This window comes from Amblyomma americanum, chromosome 5, assembly GCF_052857255.1.
Source record: "Amblyomma americanum isolate KBUSLIRL-KWMA chromosome 5, ASM5285725v1, whole genome shotgun sequence".
Classification (NCBI taxonomy): Eukaryota; Metazoa; Arthropoda; class Arachnida; order Ixodida; family Ixodidae; genus Amblyomma; species Amblyomma americanum.
The window spans coordinates 82,419,481-82,440,269 of NC_135501.1; the positions used below are offsets into that span (position 1 = coordinate 82,419,481).

The window sequence follows — 20,789 nt, forward strand, 5'->3', positions numbered from 1 at the left end:
CTACGACCACGAGGAAGATGCAGCCCTCAATTGGTCCTGCAAAATCAATGTGCAAGGTGTGCCAGGGTGTGTCTGGTTTTTCCCATTCTGGGAGAGGAGCTTTAGGCGGGGCGCTGCGGCTGCTCTGGCAAGGCTTGCAATCTCGGACCACTGTTTCGATGTCGTGGTCAATGCCAGGCCGCCACATGTAGCTTCGGGCACACTTTTTCATCGCAACGATGCCCCTATGTCCAGCGTGGATGAGAGACATGGCTTGTGCGCGTAGTTCTCTCGGAATCACAACTCGAGACCCAAAAATGATGCGGCCGCGATGGGTGCTCAACTCTGTAGCTCGCCTGCGGTAAGCGGTCTTCGGTAGGGTGGATGCCTGCTGCATCAATTCGGTGTCCCAGAAATTGCACTTCTGGCACCGCAAAATAGCATTTCGATTTGCTTATGCGCAAATTTGCGCTTGCTATCCTTTGAAAAACAAGCTCTAGGCGCGCTGCATGCTCTTCAATGGAAGCGCCACTGATGATGACATCGTCAAGGTAGACGCAAACTCCTGTGATCCCTTGAAGCACTGTCTCCATGAACTTTTGAAATATGGCCGGGGCTGCAGCTACGCCGAAAGGCAGTCGCTTGACTTTGTACAAGCCTTTCAGTGTATTAATTGTCAGTAATTCTGCCGTTGATACGCTCACCTTCAGCTGCTGATACGCCTGGGTGAGGTCCAATGTGCTGAAGACTCTTGCGCCACGTAATATACTAAACACTTCCTCAGGTGTCGGTAGCGGGTAAGAGGATGCTTTAGTCGCAAGGTTGACGGTGCTCCGGTAGTCTCCGCAGAGGCATATGGTTCCGTTCTTCTTGCGAACTACCACAAGTGGTGTGGCCCATTGTGAATGTTGCGTCGGCTCGATGACACCTTGCTGCTCCAGCTTGTCTAACTCCTTTTCAACTGAAGTTCGGAGAGCAAACGGCACCGGCCTGGCCTTCAAAAACTTTGGTTGCGCATTGCCCAACAACTCCAGTGTGACTGGGGGCCCTTCGTTTCCTGGAATTTCTTCCGAGAATACTATTTCGTATTTCTCTTGCAGTTGCTGAACCACATCCTGGCTCGGCGTCTGGTGTATGCCGCATATGGTCACGCCTAATGAAGCAAACCAGTTTCTACCTAGGAGGCTTGATCCTGAGCCCTTCACAACAAGCAGAGGTAGCGTATGGGTCTTTCCGTTGTAATTAACCCGCACGTTGGCAGAGCCCAATAGCGGCAGGTTTTGTCCTGACCACGTTCGCAGGTGCGTGTCGTCTTGTTGCAAGGTTGGTGCGTCAGATGGCCACGAAGTTCGGAATGTGTCCTCACTGACCAGAGTACAGGCTGCGCCGGAGTCCACCTCGAACTTAATCAGTTGATCATGTACGCTTACTTCGGTAAAAATCTTCGGTCGCGTGCCGAGTTGCATGGTGTTCAGGTCGTACAACACAGATGGTGCTGCTGATGTTGTTCCATGGACATCAGATGGCGGCGTATTCTCTGAGGCGTCGACGCTGTGATTAGGCTGGGAAGGCGACTTTATCTTGACAAGCTTCCGTTTCTTAATGCAAGCTCTCTCGATATGCCCTCGCTTGTGGCAAAAATTACACGTGGCTGACTGGAATCGGCATTCCTGGGGGTTGTGTTGGTCGTCACACCGCCAGCAGCGTTGTGCTTTCTTTACCAATTTCGCAGCAACAGAAGTTTTGCGTACCTGGTTGCTTGTTTGGTGTACCGGCTCGGTGTTCCGGCGAATCTCTCTCTGCTGGTGACCGGCGCTCTCCGCTCGTACGGTGATGTCGTAAGCTTTGTTGAACGTGAGATCCTTCTCAGCGAACATGCGCTGCTGCAGTGACTCGTCACACAGTCCGCACACAAATCTGTCACGTAACATCACGTCCAAGGGAAGCATGGTGGGGTTAGCAGAAGAAGCTGCGTCTCTTTCCTGCCCGGTAGCTGTTGTGATCAGCGTCCCAAAATTGCAGTGGGCAGCCAGCCTCTTGAGCGCTGCTATGTAGGCGCTCACAGTTTCTCCTTCCAGTTGATCTCTTCGTTGGAAGCGAGCCCGGCTGTAGACCTCGGATGGCCTTGGGTCGTAGTGCTTTTGCAGTGCTGCTATGATGTCGTCGTAAGACACTGCCGCTGGTGTGCTTTGCTGAATAAGGGCGCAGACAGTGTCGTAGGTCTGCTCCCCGCACAGCGTCAGCAGGTTGGCCCTCTTCAAGGGTGGGTCTGTGATGTTGTTAGCTTCAAAGTAGAACTGGAGGCGTCCAACCCACGATGACCACGATGAGCCGTTGAATTCTGGTATTTGGTTGGGAAACCCTCGCGTAGCCATGGCTTGTCAATAGCGTTGCGTAGCGCGGGTCGAATCCACTTTCTCGTCGCCACTGTCGTGTCCGGAAGTTGTTGTCAATGCAGCAAAAGACACGCGATAATTTCACACTATTTACTACTAAAGAGGGTGCGACCAGCGTCGACCGAGGCGGAAGCCGAACTGCTGCCCGAAGGACAGAGGGGACGGCGCGGCGTCCACACGAGGGAGTGGCTTCCCAGAACAAGAGGGCGCGGGGGCCCGCCGTGGGGGGCATCTTGCGACGGCGCGCGAAGAGGGGCAAGTGGCCGTTAGAATGGAACACTGGTGACACAGAACAGAACGAAAGAAGGGGACACAGCACAGGGGACACAATATATAGTGACAATGGGTGCTTTAAATCCACTATGGATTCTGTGGCACTGCAAGTCCAGTGTGAGCCCACTGCCACGCAACGGCACCTTCATTAAAAAGTACTGGGCGAAAAGATTTCTTGTGTCCGCAGCACTTGCTCTGTAGTTTCTAGACTGCGTTGTTTCAAGGTCAAGCAGGCTACTTGACACAGCATCACTTCTCCACTGGCCTGGGACGATATTCCCATAATCATCCTCGGAATCCACATAGCCTGGTGGACAGTAGGTTGTTTCCCGGGCAGAAGAGATGAAGTTATGGAGAGCGCAGCAAGCCAGGACAGCAAAGGTTGCATTTTGGGGTAGAAGGTTCATGGGCCCAAGCAAGATTCTCCAGCGAGCTGTCAAAATGCCAAAGGCATTTTCCACGATGCGCCTGCACATTTTGTAAAAACATGATTATTTGTAGCTGTGCTTTAGCATTACACAAGTTATTTTACTTGAAAGAAGTTTCTCTGAGTGCACTTCATCTATTAGTAATTGAAAGAATATCACATGAGAGAACATTTGCTAAATCTTGTTTCAAAGGTGCATACACACCAAACTTTAGTGCTTTATTCACTGCTTCATTGCCTTAATTCACCATAAGACTAAATAATGCTGCCTCAAAAGAAAGTGTGACAATGAATGAAAAAAACGGGGACCATATTGCAGTTTTCTTGTGCCTCATGCGCCCTGTGTATAACTGTAGTATCGAAGCCACCATTTGGCTATTTATGCCGGAACAGCGTGACTAAAGGAATTCATTTTTAAACTATGCATTGGTCGTAGACAAATACAATGTGGTGATTTATGTTTATAATGCCTCATGAATCATTACAAAGAAGAAAACACACTATCAAGAAAAGGTGTTTAAAGCTTAGTTTTTTACAGGCTAGAACGAGAAGTATGTACTGCAGAAAACAATTTTCTCTTGCTTCCTTGTCACTCAATCACAGCATAAGATACTGTACTGAGCCATCGCTGGGCATGAAAAGCAGTGCAAGAACACTTGAGTTCGTTCTTTCCAACAACACAAATAAAAAAATGCCATATTTTTACAATGGCATTCAATACCTTGCTCTGCTCAGCCGGTAGTTGAACACCCTCTGGATTGGCAGCATGCCTTTGCCCGGGAATGGACGCAAAAAATCTGTCCTCAATTGGAATGCTTCGTCCCCGACAAAAACATGCGGCGCAACCTTCTGGCTTTTTGGAAGGCGTGCTGCTGCTGGTAGGGCCACGACGCCATCATTGAGCTTTTTTCCAAATGTGCACGATTTGAAGACTCCGCCGTCACTGTGTCGGCCTGGTGCACCGACATCTACCATCATGAACTTGTACTTTGCATCCACGATGGCCATCAACACAATAGAGAATGTCCCCTAATAAAAGGAGAACATTAGACATGCATGAGCACCCCTTGTATATGTATGACATCTGGTTCAGCTTATGGAGTGAACAGTACCTTATAGTTGAAAAATCTGCTTCCAGAATTTCGTGGTGCAGTAATCTGGACGTGCTTTCCGTCTACTGCTCCTACACAATGAGGAAAGTTCCAACGCCTGCTGAATTCCTGTGCAGATTCCTCCCATTGTGCAGACCCTGGCTCCTAAATGAATAAAAAGAGCAAACCTGAATATTTGGGCGGATGGTTTGGAAGTGAGAGATGCTAAAAATGGTCTTGCTTTCTGAATTAGTTCATTTAAGCCACTACAATGCTCTACACTTTTGCCCTTTTGGCTCTTTCATGCAAATTTAAGATTGCTACATCGCCTATTAAAGTTCCACAACCAGAGTCAGGAACAGAATTAGGCAAGAAATACAGGCAGGTAGAGCGGCTCCAAGTGCTTCCAGATCACTCTGCAGGCATTGTGAATCACAAGCCGACATGTTGCTGGTGCAACTCGAAATGTCAGTGCTATCTGCTTGATTGCCATTCCCGAGGATAGGTACCTGTGTACGATAAGAAAGTAGTTGAAAAGTTGTGTGACAGCGTCACTGCAGTCACAAGTGCTACAGTACCTGAGGGTTATAGCAAGTCTCTCTTCAGAGCAAAGAGGCTCCCGGCAAACAAAATTCCTCCTCAGGTCACTGCAGACAATGCTGTGCAGTTCGGCAAATTGCTTCGGACTCATCCGATAGTATCGGAAGAACATGTCTTCATCTGTCTTCATGACTTGAAACTGCAATGACAACAGTGAAACAAAAATTACCAACTGACACCAAATATTTACCCCACCCTTCATCATTACACAAATGGTAGGTGACGTACAGAGATGTGGAGCTTATTTTGTGATTATTAATATTGGAGTGGGCATTTTTCTAGCGACGCGAACCACAGTTTACATCGTCCCGTTTTATAAAGTCACACCGCCAGCCTCTCTACCAAGCACTGTTTCTTAACAGCGTGTGTTGACATTAACGCAAAATCGGGAGTGGTACGCACCAAGCGTAACAAAGTGACTTCCGAGTGCATTCTGAGCTCTCGGATGCGAATCTTAATCAATGCGAAAACGCCGCAGGTGCTGAAGCAAAACTGGTCAAGGGTACGTTGGCCTACGCTGCCGACGCGGCAACCAGTTTCTCAGGCATATGCGGAAAAGCAACGCTAGAGAATGCAGCCGCTTACAACGACACACCACGGAGTTCCTGGATTCATCGCAATTAATACAGCTCGTATGAAGCCATTCGTGCACTTTTAAAAGTGATAAATACATAACGTGGGTGGCATTCAGCTGGCATCTTAAGCATGGAAAAAAAAGGAAAATATGCTAGTTATGAATTACGACCTCCGACTGGCACAAAATTTGATTATGGCAAGCACAAGCCGCAAAACATTCAGCTGGGCGAGTTGCTACAGATACATCATGTAAAACATAGCAAAAAAATGAACACAAGAAAAAGGAAGGAAGCAGGTAAGACAAAACGAAGAGTTGGGGGTAGTTAAAGTTCCCGAACGCACAACAGGAGATCCATCGCTACAGACCGACAAGTTACTTACCGCGGTGTGGTGTGGTATTCACCCTCCTCCTTTCTGACTTGCCAGATGGGGTGCACCCAGAATTTCCTCTTTCTTTTCTTCTAGGTCCCTCATCTTCATCAGCAATAATCTTTTCTTTAACAACAAAAGACGCCGATGTACCCCCATGGACACTGGGTTTGGTCACAAGAATAGAAGCGGCGCGTTCTCCCTCGCAGTAACGCTTCCTGCTTGCCGTCCGCGCGAAGTAAATGAAAACTCTGTTTAAAATTAGTTTTCAGCAACGAGAGCCACAAGCAATGTACAGAACGAAGCTCAGATAGAACTCTGCGCAATCCGCAACGGTCCACCGTTTCAGTCGCACAATGTCGCCAGACGAAACATTTCCGGCCAACTCCCTCCGCTGAACTTCCACAAAAATATCGATACAATACTAAACATACCTGGTAATGTGTATAGACATATTAGTAGGGCATTTATTGCATAATTTATTAATTATAACACAAGAAAACAACATATAAGCATTGTTTGTTCATTTAGTTGTAGCCAAAACATTTTTGCCTTGTCTGGCCACAATGCGGCGGCGTTCGCCGCTCGTACGCCTCATGTAGCCTGGCCGGCGTCCCGCCAGCGCGTTTTTTTTTTTTTCGCGTGCGATAATCGCAGGAGAAAAACGCCCCATGTAGCCCCCGCTTTAAAGAGTTTTAGCTGAGCGGGTTTACTGTCCCCTCCGCTCGCAGTTCCCAGCGGAGCGTCGCGCAAGCGCCCGCTCACACGGGCTCCTTCGAGCGCCGCGAGAATTGGTGCGCGGTGGACGTTGTCAAAAGCGCTCGAGACGTCCAGCAGCAGCAGCGCGACCTGTTTTGCCGCCCTGGCGTGCTCCAGCGCTGTGACAACGTCCGAAATCGAATCTGCCGTGCACCGCATCCCACGGAAACCCGTCTGCCGCTCGTCAAACAAATCAGCATCCGCGGCTCGCTCGTTCAAACGCTGCAACGCCATATGCTCCATGAGCTTACCCGCTGCCGATGTTAACGCCAATGGACGGTATCCGTTCAGCTCCGTGGGTGGGCGCCCTGGCTTGCGAATGGGACAGACGACCGCTGTGCGCCAGTCCTCCGGTAGTTCCCCGCGTTCCCACACCACGTTTATCTGCTGCAGGAGGATCTGTCGTTGCTTCGCATCCACGTTTCGTAGCATTTGGTAGGTCACCCCGTCCGGTCCGGGCGCCGACCGACGGCGGCAGCGCATTCAACTCCGCCGCGGTGAACGGCGCGTCGCAGGGGCCTTCCGAGGTGACGGAAGAGGGAGTGGCGCCGCATCCGGGGCTCTCGAGCGCAGCTATGCTAGCTGCGCCTGCGGGGCTGTGCGGCGCGAACCGGTCGGCGAACCGCTCAGCGAGCTCTTCGTCACTGAGCCCGCGTCCGGCGCCATGGCTCGTGCTCCTTAACCCCCGCGTGCTGTGGATTAACATCTCCTCGCCGCTCTGGGTTCCCGTGTGTTTCGACGCCGGTGAGTTCGGCCCATGACAGTGCCTGATTAGTTTTTGGAATCTGGGTTGCTGCTTTCAGACGGACTTTTAGAGAGGGCAAGCGACTGAGCGGTTCGGAAGCCACGTGGCACTCTAGCCACGATGGTAGCCTCGTCGAGGCTGCGGCCGTTCACTTTTTATGCGCGTGTCCCGCGGGGTGTGTGCAATGTTGATTTATGTAAGGACTTGGTTACACGTTTCTCCAAGCATGAGCTCGGAGGTGTACAGGATTTTGGTGCGGGTCGCTTTGAAATCGAAGGCAGCAGTTGATCGCTTTTTAGCTGAACCTGTTGTCCGTGCTAAGGAGAGTGAGATTAGGTTTGAGTACCGAGGGGTTCGAGCAAAGGCCGTGCGCGTCTTTTGCTTTGAGCTGGACGAGAGAGAAGCACTTCTCACGAATGCACTTGACCCTTTTGGTAGGATAATGGGCAAGACAATGGAGTGTGTTCCCGGATTCCCGGACGTGCCCTCGGGTGTTGTTCGGATCCGCATGGAAATGAGTCGCCCAGTCCCAAACCTACTAAAGGTCGCAGATAAGACTGTGCAGTGCGAGTACGAGGGTGTTGTGCGCGTTTGTCGCAAGTGCGAGGTGGAGGGCCACCTCTCCGCCACGTGCACGGCGCCACAGTGCTCGCGCTGCATGAAGTTTGGGCACGACTCTTGCGATGCCCCCTGTCCGAGGTGCGGAGGCGATCACCGCGTCGCCGACTGCACCGCACGGACGTACTCTTCCGTCGCGGCGGTGTCACAGGCAGCAACAGTGCCTTCGGATGCCGCGAGTGTCGTTACAGGTCCCCCCAGCGAGAGCACAGCAGCCGCCCAGGAGGCCGTGGAAAATTCCTGTGCCGGGGAGGTGAGCGCGCCCGCCGCCGCCCCTGCAGCCACTGCCGACAACGGCGAGGAGGGGCCAGTGGCGGCTGACGTCACCGGAGCAGAACCACGTGACCAACCGGCCAGCGAGGATGCGCCGGTGTCCCCCTCCGCCGCGTCGGAGCCTCTCTCCGCCGCGCCGGGAGGAGTGTGCCCAACCGAGGATGGGCCTGCTGCTGAGCGGGAGGACTCCTTCCTGCCCGTGCGAGGCCAGAAACGACGTCGCCGCAAACGTGGACGCGGGGACCTCGCGGACGACGCCAGTTCAGGCCAGGAGGACCTGGCCGAGGCTGCCTCCACCATGTCTCCTTGCTCGGATCGGCCACTTGCCAAGCGGCAGGGAGTGACCATTTCCGCCGGACGGTTCGCGGCGCTCGCTGAGGGCAGCGGCATGGACTTTGACTCGGAGGACGAAACACCAGGTAAGGAGCAGAACCCTGTTCCTTGTCCGAATTGTGAGAACCTAGCTTGCGAGTGCTCAGAGATGCCGTCAACGGTCTATAGCTCTGGGGACGAGACATCAAACGATGCCTCGCCCACGGAGCCCACCCCCCCTTAATTAGCTAAGTCTCTTGCTCCTCACAGCTAGTACCCGCCCCCCCTAGCTTCACTTTAATTGGTAGTGGTACTAGCTGCCTTTCTCATTAACGAAAATTCGCTATGGCTTCCTTTCTCACTATTGCAACTTTAAATTGTCGCGGGATTTCTAGACGCCCGAAACAAGCTGAAGTAATCGAGCTAGCTCGCGCTAAGAACATAGATATCTTGGTTTTGCAAGAGACTTTTGTTTACCGCCTAAGCCAGATCCGGAACTTCGACAGAACATTTGGTACCAGGTCTTATTGGGGTTATGGGGCATCGGGTGCGCGTGGTGTCGCGATCATTCTTATGAAACGCTTCCGCGGTGCCGTTTTGCGCCACTCCAGGGATGCTGATGGCCGCGTTCTGTCCGTGGATCTTGATTGTGGCTTGCGCGTTGTGAATGTGTATGCTCCGTGTAAAGGCTGCGACCAGGGCGCATTCATTTCCTCTCTGGATGCGCACCTGGTCGGACCCTCGAGGGTTGTTTTGGTTGGGGATTTTAACTGTGTTCTTGATGTCGCGGACAGAGTTTCGTACCGCGGCAACCCACGGCGGCGGGACCGCGACGGTGCTGTCCCACTCAGAGCACTTGTAGACGAGCTTAGCCTTGCCGACGCGTGGCAGTCGTTGCGCTCAGGACAGGCGGGCATGACGTGGACAGGGCGGCGCGTGCAGAGTAGGATAGACAGATTTTATGTCTCTCCGTCACTTGTGCCCTGCATGCAGTCCGCGTGGTTGTTTTCCACTGCTCTGAGTGATCACAAAATGGTAATTCTTAGTTTTGCTGACGGCACGTTCGCTCCACGTGGCAAGGGACCTTGGCATCTCAATCCGCGATTGCTTTTGGATGAGCGGGTAGTAGAGGATATCTCTGCTATCCTGGCGTCTTTTGTAGATGGCTCCATAGACGGTGTATGTTGGGACAGGACGAAGAGCTGTGTCCGCGATTGCTGCTGGTCCTGGGGGGAGAGGCGGGCACGAGAAGAGCGCACGGAGATTCGAAGGGTCTCCGACGCAATTCTCCTGGTTTCAATGCCGCTCTCCTCTGGTCCGGGAGTGACCGCGGCGCTGGCTTCCCTTCGGAAAGAATATCGGGTGTTACTTAGACGTCGTTGGGATAGCTTAAGAGCAGCGGTGCGCGCTGAACGGTGGGCAAGAGAGACTTGGTGCAGTAGGCACTTGCTCCGCCGCCACTTAGCGCACACAGAATCCACCCTAACAGCATTGATCGATCCCGAAACAGGTTCCCTCGAACAAACACCTGAGGGCGTTCTGAACCTTGCACGCCAATTCTATATGGGTCTATACAAAGCTCCCCCTCCATCGAAGACCTCTTTCCCTTTTGAGAGGCCAGCAGACGAGGTATACATCCCAGGTGGTTCACTTACGGCAGACGAACTCTTTGCAGCAGTTAAGTCCTTCAGCAGGAATCGTAGCCCAGGGTCAGACGGCCTTACGGTCGAGTTTTACGTCAAATTTTGGGAGCAGCTTGGGGGTCCTTTCACCTCATTAGTGAATAGGCTCCTCATGGATGGGGCTCTGTCAGACACTCAAAGGGAGGGGCTGATCACTCTCCTGTGCAAGGACGAGTCGAGACGCACTTACCTGCGAGCCTGGCGTCCCATCACACTCCTGAACTGCGACTACAAGCTCATCGCTAAGTGCTTGTCCACGCGGTTAACCTTGTTCCTGGGGGATCTCCTTGGTCCTTACCAGGCATGTTGTGTTCCCGGTCGTTCCACCCAGCTTCATGGTTTTGCCCTCAGAGACCTTTTTCTCTGGGCTGAGTCACGGAATTTGTCAGGCATCCTCTGTTCCTTTGATCAGGAAAAGGCTTTTGACATCATCAGCCACGAGTACATTTTCAAAGTACTCGAAGAGGCTGGCATTGACCCTGACTTCCAGAGAATGGTGAGAGTATTATACTCAAGGCCAACCTCTGCCGTCACAGTACAAGGTTTTGTCTCGGAGTCGTTTGATGTGAGCCGCGGTGTCCGGCAGGGATGTCCTCTATCCCCTGCCCTCTACGTACTCGCAATCGAACCGCTCCTCCAACGGTTAGCTAAACACCCTCAGATTGGTCGTTTCCCCCTCCCACCAGATTCACCACCTGCCCCCATGTTTGCGTATGCAGACGTCCTGACTATAGTCGTCCCCGACGAGGCATCCGTGTGCTCCGTCTTGGGCGTCATAGATAGGTACTGCGGGGCAAGTGGAACTAGGCTAAACAAGTCCAAGAGCGCAGCCCTGTACTTCAGGAAAGCGCCATCCAGTCCGCAACCGCTTCATGGCCTTCCCATTAAGGATCGGGTTCGAATATTAGGCTTTCATTTTAACTCCGACGGGTTATCGGAAGCCAGTTGGCCTCTAGCTAAAGAGAAGCTTGAGCAGAGAGTTAGAGAATACGGTACATTGGCGTGCCCTCTGACGGCACGGGCTGCTATTGTTCGGTCACTTCGGTTCAACTTTCTGACGTATGTTGCTTGCATTGCACCTTTGCCGACACGTACGAAGGTCCAGTTGGAACGGATACTTTTTCGATTCCTATGGAATGGCACTACAGACCAGATAGGGAGGCCTGTGGTGAAACAGCCCAGAGATAAGGGGGCCTTGGCATCCCTGACCTGGGCATAGTAACCGCAGTGCTACATGCCAGATGGACCCAAGCAGCTCTGAATTCAGACATGTCCCTGACTCGAAGCCTGACCTCATACTTCCTTAGCACCCGTCTCCGAATTTTCGCTCAGAGTACCCTATCGCACTGCATTCCTCGGTCTGGCTCTCCATCGCCATTTTACGCTCAGGCAGCTAACTGCCTAGAACGCCTTCGCGGCATCCAGGCCGATGTGAACATCTTGACTACCCCGCTAAAGGACTTGGCCAGTCTTTTAGCACCCAGTCTCCCCCCCCCAGGTTTAGTAGAAGGGACTTATCCCATCTACGCCCCAGTTGGAAATTAATATTAGCGAACTTCCTGGATGCCAGCAGGTCCTCGTTCATGTATCGTCTCGCACGCGGTTGTCTTCCCATCCGTAGCAGGGCGTTCACGCGGGCGAGCCTGCACCCAGTTTGTCCATTCTGTGGTGATCGCGAAGACTTTGTGCATATGTTTACACAATGCCTCATTCCAGAGGCCCTGCTCCGACGTGTGGCCGATTTGTTTAGAATTCCAGGGGTGCCTTATCAGACTGTGAGATACCTTTACCCGTTGCCAGGTCATGCAGTGAAGCAGTTTGTGCTTTTGCTCGTCGAGTGTTCCTACCAAATTCGGTTAGCGAGATGTGCCGCTGCATATGGCCGTAGGGTGCCAGGCCTCCATGAAGTGCTTGCACGAGTGCGGAAAGAGGTCTGGTTCCATCTGGGCCGTGAACAGCGCCACCTCGGCGAGCAAAAGTTTGCAGACACGTGGAGCAGACCACCTGTCATCTGCACGGTTGCGGGGGGAATCATTACTGTTCAGATATGAGCTACCCACAGGGAATGGTTGTCCTTCGTGACACTTCAGGTGTGAAAGAAGGTCCGGTTACCCTGCTGGCTCGCCGCCACAGTGGTGATCATGGCTGTTCTCGTGCCAGGTACTGCCTCTATGGAGCGTTACCACACGTCAGCCACCCGTGCCCAAGAAGGGCCGTTGTCCCGAACCAAAAAAACCTCTCCCCACTAACCCCGGTGGAGGGGTGCTTGCCGGGGATGACGTATGAATGATGATGGGTTGATAGGTTATGTGAGACCTTGGGGAACGGCACTTCTTGTGCCACTCCCCCTCCCATCTGACAACGGCAAGGTGTCGAATAGCCTCCGCAGAGCTTGCGTCTTCCTCCATCCTTTGACATAATGAAGCCCACTGGCGATGGTAAAGTTTGTTGGAGTGGCGCCGCGCTTTCGCGTCCAGGCGGTTGTATAGTGTCCAGTCGGCGGCCCTGTCGGTCCGTCGTGCCCTTCGCTCTGCGCGGTCCCTTTGCTCGCGCAGCTCAAGCAGTCTGTTGTCTGGTGCGGGCTGGCCCGCCCGCACCTCTGTTTTTCGGGTTGCTGCGAGGGCACTTCGGACCAAGCTGGTGAAAAAGGGCGCGCCTGAGGCAGCCGCCTCGTCTACAGCCTGCTTGAATGCGCTCCAGTTCGCGATGGAGTAGGTGCGTTTAGCGCGAGCCTCCGCCGCAGTGGGTTCGATCAGGATGGAGTAGTGATCCGAGCCCCAGAGAGATGGTGATCGGTGCCATGTCGCCTCGATGCCTCTGGATGCGAAGGCAACGTCGATGCAGGAGCCGGGTGTTCCGCGTCGTCGGAAGGTGGGCTCGCCGGTGTTCAAGGCGATGAGTCCCAGCTGCGTTGCTGCGTCGTGCAGGTCGTCTCCTCGCGCTGAATGGTGGGCACTGCCCCACGCACTGTGATGGGCGTTAAAATCACCGCAGATGATTTGGCGTGGGGCACAGCACGAAGACACTGCACGAAAACACAGCGCGTTCCACGCGACAGCTGGGCGCACGTAAACACAGGCCACCGATGTGTCAACACCACCGACGCGCACTGTCACCACCACACACTCCTGAGCATCGGTTGTCGCCGCCGCCGAACCGACGAAAGTATGTTTCACATCCCGCCGCACATACACCGCACACCTCGATTTCCCAGGCCGATGGGAGTGGTCATCACAGGGCACTGCAGCACAGGACTTCTCCTCACACTTGGTTGGCGAATGGTAGCCAACGTATCCAGGTAGCCGCCTTTGGGGCTCCTCCTCGTGGACCCGCACGTACGTCTCCTGCAGCGCGATAACCTCCGGTGCGCTTTCCGCGATGCGCACGTTCCACTGCTGGACTGTGGGGATCCGAGGCGAAAGCCCGGCGACTAGCCATGGTTGTTGGCATCCTGTAGAGGAGAGCCTGCAGCTTCTAAGCAGGCCCGGCGTCCGTCTGAGCCCTCCGGGAGCAGCGAGCTGAGCGCCCGCAGGGCGAGCTTCAGCTTCGCGATTTCGGTGTCGCGTGCATCCGGAGGCTGGCCTGGGAATTTTGCTGCGGGAGGAGGCGGTGCCTGGCGGGATGTGCGCGGGTCCGGACTCTGCCGGCCCCGCTGCAGGGGCTGCTGGCTGTGCTGACTCCGTCCACTGGTCACCACCTGCGCATATGAGAGAGCGCCAGGCGGTGTAGTGCGGTGCTGCTGGGTGGCCTGGGGCGCCATTTCCGCTGTCACCACGGCCCGGACCGCGCGCCGAGACAGTGGCACGTGCGAAGTGGCGAGCAGGGTGGCCACATGTCTCTCGCGCTGCCAGTGGGGGCACGCGGGGTCCGTGGCCGCGTGTTGCCCGCCGCAATTCAGGCAGCGCGGCTTGCGGCTCGGATAGGCGCCCTGATCGTGGGGGCCCCCGCAGCGAATGCAGCGGTGTGGAGCACGGCAGGCTTCGGTGGTATGGCCCAGCCCGCCGCATTTCCCGCACTGCAGTGGGCGAGGTCTGCAGGCACGCACAGCCAGGCGCCTCCTGCAAATAGAAATGTGTGCCGGTGGCACCGGCGCCGCAAATCTGACAGTCAGGGTGCTGTCAGATAGCGACGCCGACACGATCGGCACCGTTGATTCGGTCGCGGCGAGCAGCTCGGCCGCCGTCCGGCGTCCGTCCACCCCGAATTGAGGCCGGAGCAGTGGTTGCGGGGGGCTGGCTCCCTTGCGGTGACTGCCACTCCGCGGATGACAGAGAGAGCGAGCAGCTCGCGCAGGGTGCCCGCATTCGCAACGTCCACGGCCACAACACCGCGCCGAGTGTTGGCGCGGACGGCCAGGACACCAGGCCGTGGTCCCAGCTCCTCTGCCAGTTCCCATCCCTTCCAGCTCCTCTGCCAGCTCCTCTGCCAGCTCCCATCCCTGCTCCCGGGAGAAGGCCGCGTCCCGCTGGGCTGGCCGGTACAGGACGGTCCCGTGGACGTTCTCAGCCACCTGCACCGCGGTGGCAGCCCTAGCGAGGGCAGCCCCGCGTCGTCGCCGCGCCCGAGAGGTCATATGCTTCCACGGGATAAGCCGCTCGGCAACCTCGGGAGCAGTTTCGTGCTGAGCGGCTGAGCCGCCGCGGCCGCCGGGGCGGGAGAGGGGGTGGCGCCGGTGAGGAGGCGGCGGGAGAGAGTGTGGCCCGGTGCACTCGGCCGGTCCAGGCTGCGCTGGGTCGCCGCTTCGTCTCCAAGGGGTGGGGGCGCCGCGGTCCCCGTGACGTCGCCGGTGACGTCGGTGGTGTCGTCGCCGCTGGGCGCCGCTTGGAGTGCGGGTGGCGAGGGGGGGCGGCAGGTACTGCTGCGGGCCGTCTGGAATGCGGATAGCGAGGGGAGGCGGTAGGCAGCAAGCCGCTTGTCCCGTCCACGTGCTTTATGGCTGCTGCGGCGGTCATGGCTGCCCTCCGTGCTGCTCGCTGGGGAGGGCGAGCGATGGCGCTTGCGGAGAGTGCTCTCGTCCATGGCCTCGGATTCCGGGGCCGGCACCTCGACCGCGCTCTCGGAACCTGTGTCCGGTGCCCCGCTGGTGTTCGCGGGACGGTCCGCCGTCGCTGCCATGGCCGCAGGTGTCGGTGCAGCAGCAGCACGTGGTGCCTGCATTCCACCGCTTCCAGGGAGATGTGGGGCCTGCACGAACGCGGCCGCCCGATCAGGCGCGAAGCCCGCCTGCTGCAAACCCACGATTGCTCGCTCCAAAGCCACCAGCAGCGTGCTCAGAGTGGCGCGGTCACGGGCACTTTCTCCGACGCTCCACGATCGCGGCATCCTGCGCATCGCGCTCGGTGCAGCTGCCCTGACACTTTCGCACGTGGGCTCCATGGTGGAGCCCCCAAACAAAGGATAGGCCTATCGGCCCCACCGCACCAGCTCCGAAAAACACGGCCTCTCTCTTCGGAAGCCAGAGAGAGTCCCCCGCCCTATTCGCAGCGGCTGTTTTGCGGCCAACAAGCTCACTTTTTTTTTTTATTCGGCTCATTTATTGTCGATTCATAAAATGTCACAGGAACTTGCTATTTTTCATTTCGTAATTACGCAATGCAATCAAATTAATAGCAAAATTGTCGTATATAATATGTCCTGCGCTGCAAATACAGCAGCTTTATAAATATTCTCCAGAAGTCTTGTATTATCCAGATCATCAACACTGAAAGTGCATAAGCCACAGCTATCCTCCACGTGCAGAAAAAAATTCAATCGTTTTATCTATTTTCATTATCAATACGTCCGTTCATTAATTGTTTTGTACACAAAGATCGATGTGACCACGTGCTCTGCTTCCAAGCATAGATCGTGGACGTAGGCTCTATTAAACAGCTTCACAATTAATGCTCAACATTTGCATCAGGCACGCACATATCACACAAAGTTAACAGTGAAAAGTGCAGGCAATTACCTCCAAGCATGAGGATGTGGGCTGGATAAAAGTCTGCTTCTCCTTCGGCATCTCTCCACTTCACTTGATGATAGACTTGCGAATCAGTCTTGGGCATTTTCAGGTGCAAAGTCCTTCACATCCGTGGCGGGCACCTTCGCACAGCTTCCATTGTCTTTATACCTGACGTACGCAAAATCAGGCGTACCCGAAGACATCGCGCACACAGGTATCTTAGTACTACAGTTAAGCCACTAGTACTGCAGCGCAAGAACCACGCCACCATGACCACGCCATGCTGTTTGCGCCCGCGATGACATAAAACTTTTTAAAGTGAATAACAGCAAGAAATTTTTTAATACAATTTTAAAATTAAGTATTGCACTTTTGTTTATCAATTTTTAATATCTGACTATTTTGTGCAGTACTCTGCATTATGTGAAAATGTGGATAATTTCGCTGACCGACTGACTGGATCAACTTGAACTGCAATATGGCGGTCATTGGAGTCCTCGCACCTTGTAGCGTGAGTGTTCTAAAGTTCATTTCAGCTGTTTAGTTCTGGCCAATGTTTCCCTCTTCCATATTTGTGGCTATTGTGACATGTTAGAAACCTAAAACGGTAGACAACGACGGTTGTTCAGGTACCTCCTTTTCTACCTACAAGACATACCTGAGCCCAAGTTCGCGGTACAGCCCGACCTGCTTACCGAGATCGACAGCCATTGAGCTCGAAAAAAGATGGGTCGCAAGCACTGCTGTAAGTATATGAGTCCCTGTTCCACGTTTAGCATTTGTGTTGAATGAAAACTTCGTATTCTCGTGCACGTGGGTGATCTTAATTTGCGGCTCGGCGATCGATTACTTGCTTTCTGGGCAGTAGGTGCGCCAGTTTCCACGAGGGCATGCTTGACTTAGCTGGCGTGTATGCATGTTTTATAATTCAGCGCGAAGGAGAATTCAAGGTTCAAGCTTTCGACTGTCTACTGTTGATTTCTTTCGTCCTTGTCTCCGCGCTAAATTTCCAAGCATGCAAGCTTGCACTAGCTGCCACACACTTGGCGGAAAACAACGTGCAAGGAAAGAACGGGAAAGGAGACGACCCTGCCCGCTATTTTCCGCCATGCTTACTATCCCCCAACTAGCCCAACTCCAGAATGTTGCCAACCGTAGGCATGATCTCGGAACGGTTAGTTATCATATCACATTTACTGACTTTGGGACACATTTACTGACTTTGGGAAAGTTTGTGCTTGTTTTGCTGTGTTGATAGAAAGTTGAAATGTCGAGTAGAAAGAGCATCGATCACCGTTCGACCTCTGGTCATCGTTCGCCAGCATAACCGACTGGTTTTGGCCGTTGCTAATGATGAGTAGTGCAGTTTGATGTGTTTTGCATTTATGCAATTATTGCAGGTTAATTGTAATGATATTTTATGCAGGATCCATCTCAAAGGAACACTTCATGCAACCCTGACCCGAACTACGGACCAGATGGTGCGGATTCCGTGTCACAAGCAATGCTTCACTGCCACCTACTACAACAGTGTGATGGCATAGAATGCACCGTGAACACTTCTGCAGCAACTGCTGAGACTTTGTACCAGAAATCTGCCGAGGTGGATGTCGCCGAACTCAGCCATGAGCAGCATGAGGAAATGGACATGGCTTACAGTGGACCTGCATTGTACTGCGATTCTTTACAGAACTTAGACACGGCCGTTTTTTCAGTTATGAGCATATTTCATTTTTTTTTCATTTTCATATCTTGACAACTAGCCTTACAGATACATAAATGAAAAAACAGGTACAAATAATCTTATGTGTTCAATCAATTCATTCTGAGGGGTAGAATCAGTGCAGCACTTGTGTAGCGTTGAATGATAGCATATTGAACTCCGAACCAAGTACAGTTCGTTTGGGCCAAAATGGCGGGAAAAAAAAGGTGAGTAAGGTATTACATCCCAAAGTGACACATGAATTTTGAGAGGCACTGCAGTCGAAGTCCCTGGATTAGTATAGACTGCCTGGTGTCTTTGGTATGAATGAATGAATGAAAAACTTTATTGAATTCTTTTGGTCAGTTCCGGAGAGTCTCCTTGCAGCTGTGTCTTGGCGCTTGCCGCAGCCGCCGCCGCCGTCAGGGGCTCCTTAGCAAGGGTGGTCCCTCATTCCAGGGCTCCACTGGTCCTGGCCACCTCGCACGCATGCTGTACCAATGCCCTTTGGGCGGTGAGCTCGCTGCTGGTGAGCAGGCCCTCCCATTGCTCTGCACTCGGGTTAGTCTGTTTGTGGAAGGTGTAATTGTGTTTACACTCCCATGTGACGTGGTAAAGTGTCGGGACGTCCCCGCACCAGGGGCAGCTGTCGCTGTACTGGGTGGGTAACATTTTGCTTAGGACGTGTAAGTTAAAGAAGGTGTCAGTCTGCAGCCTCCTCCAGCTGACCGCTTCTTGCTGTGTGAGGAGTTTGTGGGGCGGGGGATACTTGAACCTGCAGCCTCTGTAGTGATTGAGGATGTCTGCGTACGTCGGGTCCACCATCGAGGGGTTCTCGAGGTCCTCCGTCAGCAAGGCTTGGTGCGTGATCTCGCGAACCTGGCTGTCAGCCCTCGAGTTGCCCTCGACTCCGGTGTGTGCCGGTACCCAGAAGACCTTTTGCTTCGCTTTGAATCCCGAGGCTCTCGCGCCGAGGAGGATGCGTAGGGCCTCCCTGCAGATCCTTCCTTGCTGATATCGTCTGCAGGCCGTTTTGGAGTCCGTTATTATAATCTGTGGCTTGTTTCTGCGGTAGCCTTCGACCGCTGCAAGCGCCACAGCGATCTCCTCCCCTTCTGCCACCGTACGTACTCTCGCGGATGCGCAGCTGATCGTGTCGCCCGTGTGGTCTACGACCACCATCGCCACTCTCGTGATGTTGTTGCGTCTATCCCTCGGATATAGTCCTGCGTCCGTGTACACCGTGTTTTCCTGCGTGGCTAGGTGTCTCTCCACGTATTCTGCTCTTGCTTGTCTTCTGGCCGCATGTAGGTTGGGGTCCATGTTGCGCGGCAGTGGGCAGATTCTGAGGGTTTGCCGGATTTCGTCCGGAATGTTCTCGTCCGGATCTGCTGTGGTTTCCACTCTGTGGCCAAGTCTTCTCAGGAGTTGCCTGCCTGTTTCTGTAAGTTCTAGTCTTTCTAGCTGTGCGTTCAGCTGGGCCGCCGCCAACTCCTCGAAGGTGTTGTGGACTCCCAGCTGTAGTAGCTTGTCGTTCGGGGTGTTTCTCGGTAGGTTTAGTGCGGTCTTGTAGGCTTTCCTTATTAATGCCTCGATCTGTTCTTTTTCCCTCTTGATCGCCGGGTGGTAGGGGAGGGAGTACGTCACCCTACTGACTACCAGGCTCCTGACTAGTTAGAGGCTGTCCTCTTCCTTCATGCAGTGTCTTCTGCTGGAGACTCTCTTTATCATTCTGCCGACTTGTTCGGTCGATTTCTGTAGCAGGCTGATCGTGTGGCTGCATTTGCCGCTGCTCTGCAGCCACATGCCCAGAATCCTTATGGTGCTTCTTTCTGGTATGTTTTGGCCTTCGAGCTTGATCTCTAGGCTCGCCTCCGTGGGTTTCCTCGCTACTCTGAGTAGCTCTGACTTGTCTGTCGAGCACGCTAGACCCCTTGCCTTCACGTATTCTTCTATGCAGGTCGCGGCTCTCTGTAGTCTCTCTTGTTTTTCTCCTAGCGATCCACGGTTGGTCCACACCGTGATGTCGTCCGCATACATGGCATGTTGTGTGCCTTCGATTTCCCCCAATCTTTTGGCCAGGCCGATCATGGCTAGGTTGAAGAGCACGGTTATAATTAAAAACAATATGCTTGATGGACAGAAAATCGTGTTCAGCCTTGCGGATTGAGATAATTAAGCTTTGGATTTCAAAGTTCTCTGTAGCCAGCATAATGAAAAAACATCTGGAGAATCACTCTCATCTCATATCATCCTAACCAGCTGATTAATTATTGGCAATTGCTTCAAACCCTGGCACCTTTTCTGACCGCTACTAATATGTACAGTGCCATAAATCAGAAGGCATATTAAAAGTAGTTTTACTCGTGTCACTATGCAGCCACTCAGAGGTGAGTGCTAAGATGATTTCAGGCCAACAAATTTCAACTCGAGGAACAATGCAGTCTGAACTGGCAACATATGAGTTATTGCCTGTTGCGTCATGCGTGGTTTAATATGGGTATCAACAGTGTCTTCATGTTGCGCATGTACATTCTTATTCTTTCATTAGTTTATTTCAAGAAAATTTTTCACCTTTCATTCCTTTACTGCTGCAAAGGAACGTTGAAAAAAACTACAGGCAACAAAGACGAAATCATACAGCCCTAATTTTGCATACTTTTGCTTTCTTAGTTTGGGGATTTGTCCCGGACTATGTGCAGTCTTGTTAGGAGTGGCACGGCAGTACCTTGAGATGTGGCTTGAAGGTACCAGTTGCAGATTTTACGTGAGGCCACGGCAAGATGCGATTGATGCAAGGTTGATGGCAATCTTGTCACCAAGGTTTATAAGAACACATAGACCCACAAAGGAGAAAAAATTTTAAAAAGCCAGAGTGGGAGAATTGGCTACTTTATTACAGCTTGCCTGTGTACTACAGGGATTAGCAGATAATTCATGTGTATAGCATTGGGCTCTTCTTGCAGAGGCTATGCATATACTGCTTAAGGGGAGACGCAGGTCGAAAAACGGCGATTTTAAGTAAAAAAAATTACTTGTGTTT

General features: G+C 53.3%; 2 protein-coding genes across 2 annotated transcripts; one reads left to right on the forward strand and one right to left on the reverse strand.

The window, feature by feature from the left end:
• On the reverse strand, nt 1-4,964 carry LOC144134001 (uncharacterized). The gene is made up of 8 exons (XM_077667023.1): nt 4,745-4,964; nt 4,546-4,675; nt 4,188-4,331; nt 3,797-4,104; nt 2,776-3,116; nt 1,731-2,320; nt 684-1,106; nt 1-36 (listed from the first exon to the last, which is right to left on the reverse strand). Exons 1-8 carry the CDS (start codon nt 4,894-4,896, stop codon nt 1-3), a joined length of 2,124 nt encoding a protein of 707 aa, XP_077523149.1. The 5' UTR covers nt 4,897-4,964.
• A 1,173-nt stretch (nt 4,965-6,137) lies between these two features.
• LOC144132568 (uncharacterized) lies at nt 6,138-17,607 on the forward strand. The gene is made up of 3 exons (XM_077665059.1): nt 6,138-6,905; nt 6,986-8,525; nt 17,471-17,607. The coding sequence occupies exons 2-3, from the start codon at nt 7,373-7,375 to the stop codon at nt 17,503-17,505; spliced, it is 1,188 nt and encodes a 395-aa protein (XP_077521185.1). The 5' UTR covers nt 6,138-6,905; nt 6,986-7,372; the 3' UTR covers nt 17,506-17,607.
• The last annotated feature ends 3,182 nt before the right edge of the window (nt 17,608-20,789 follow it).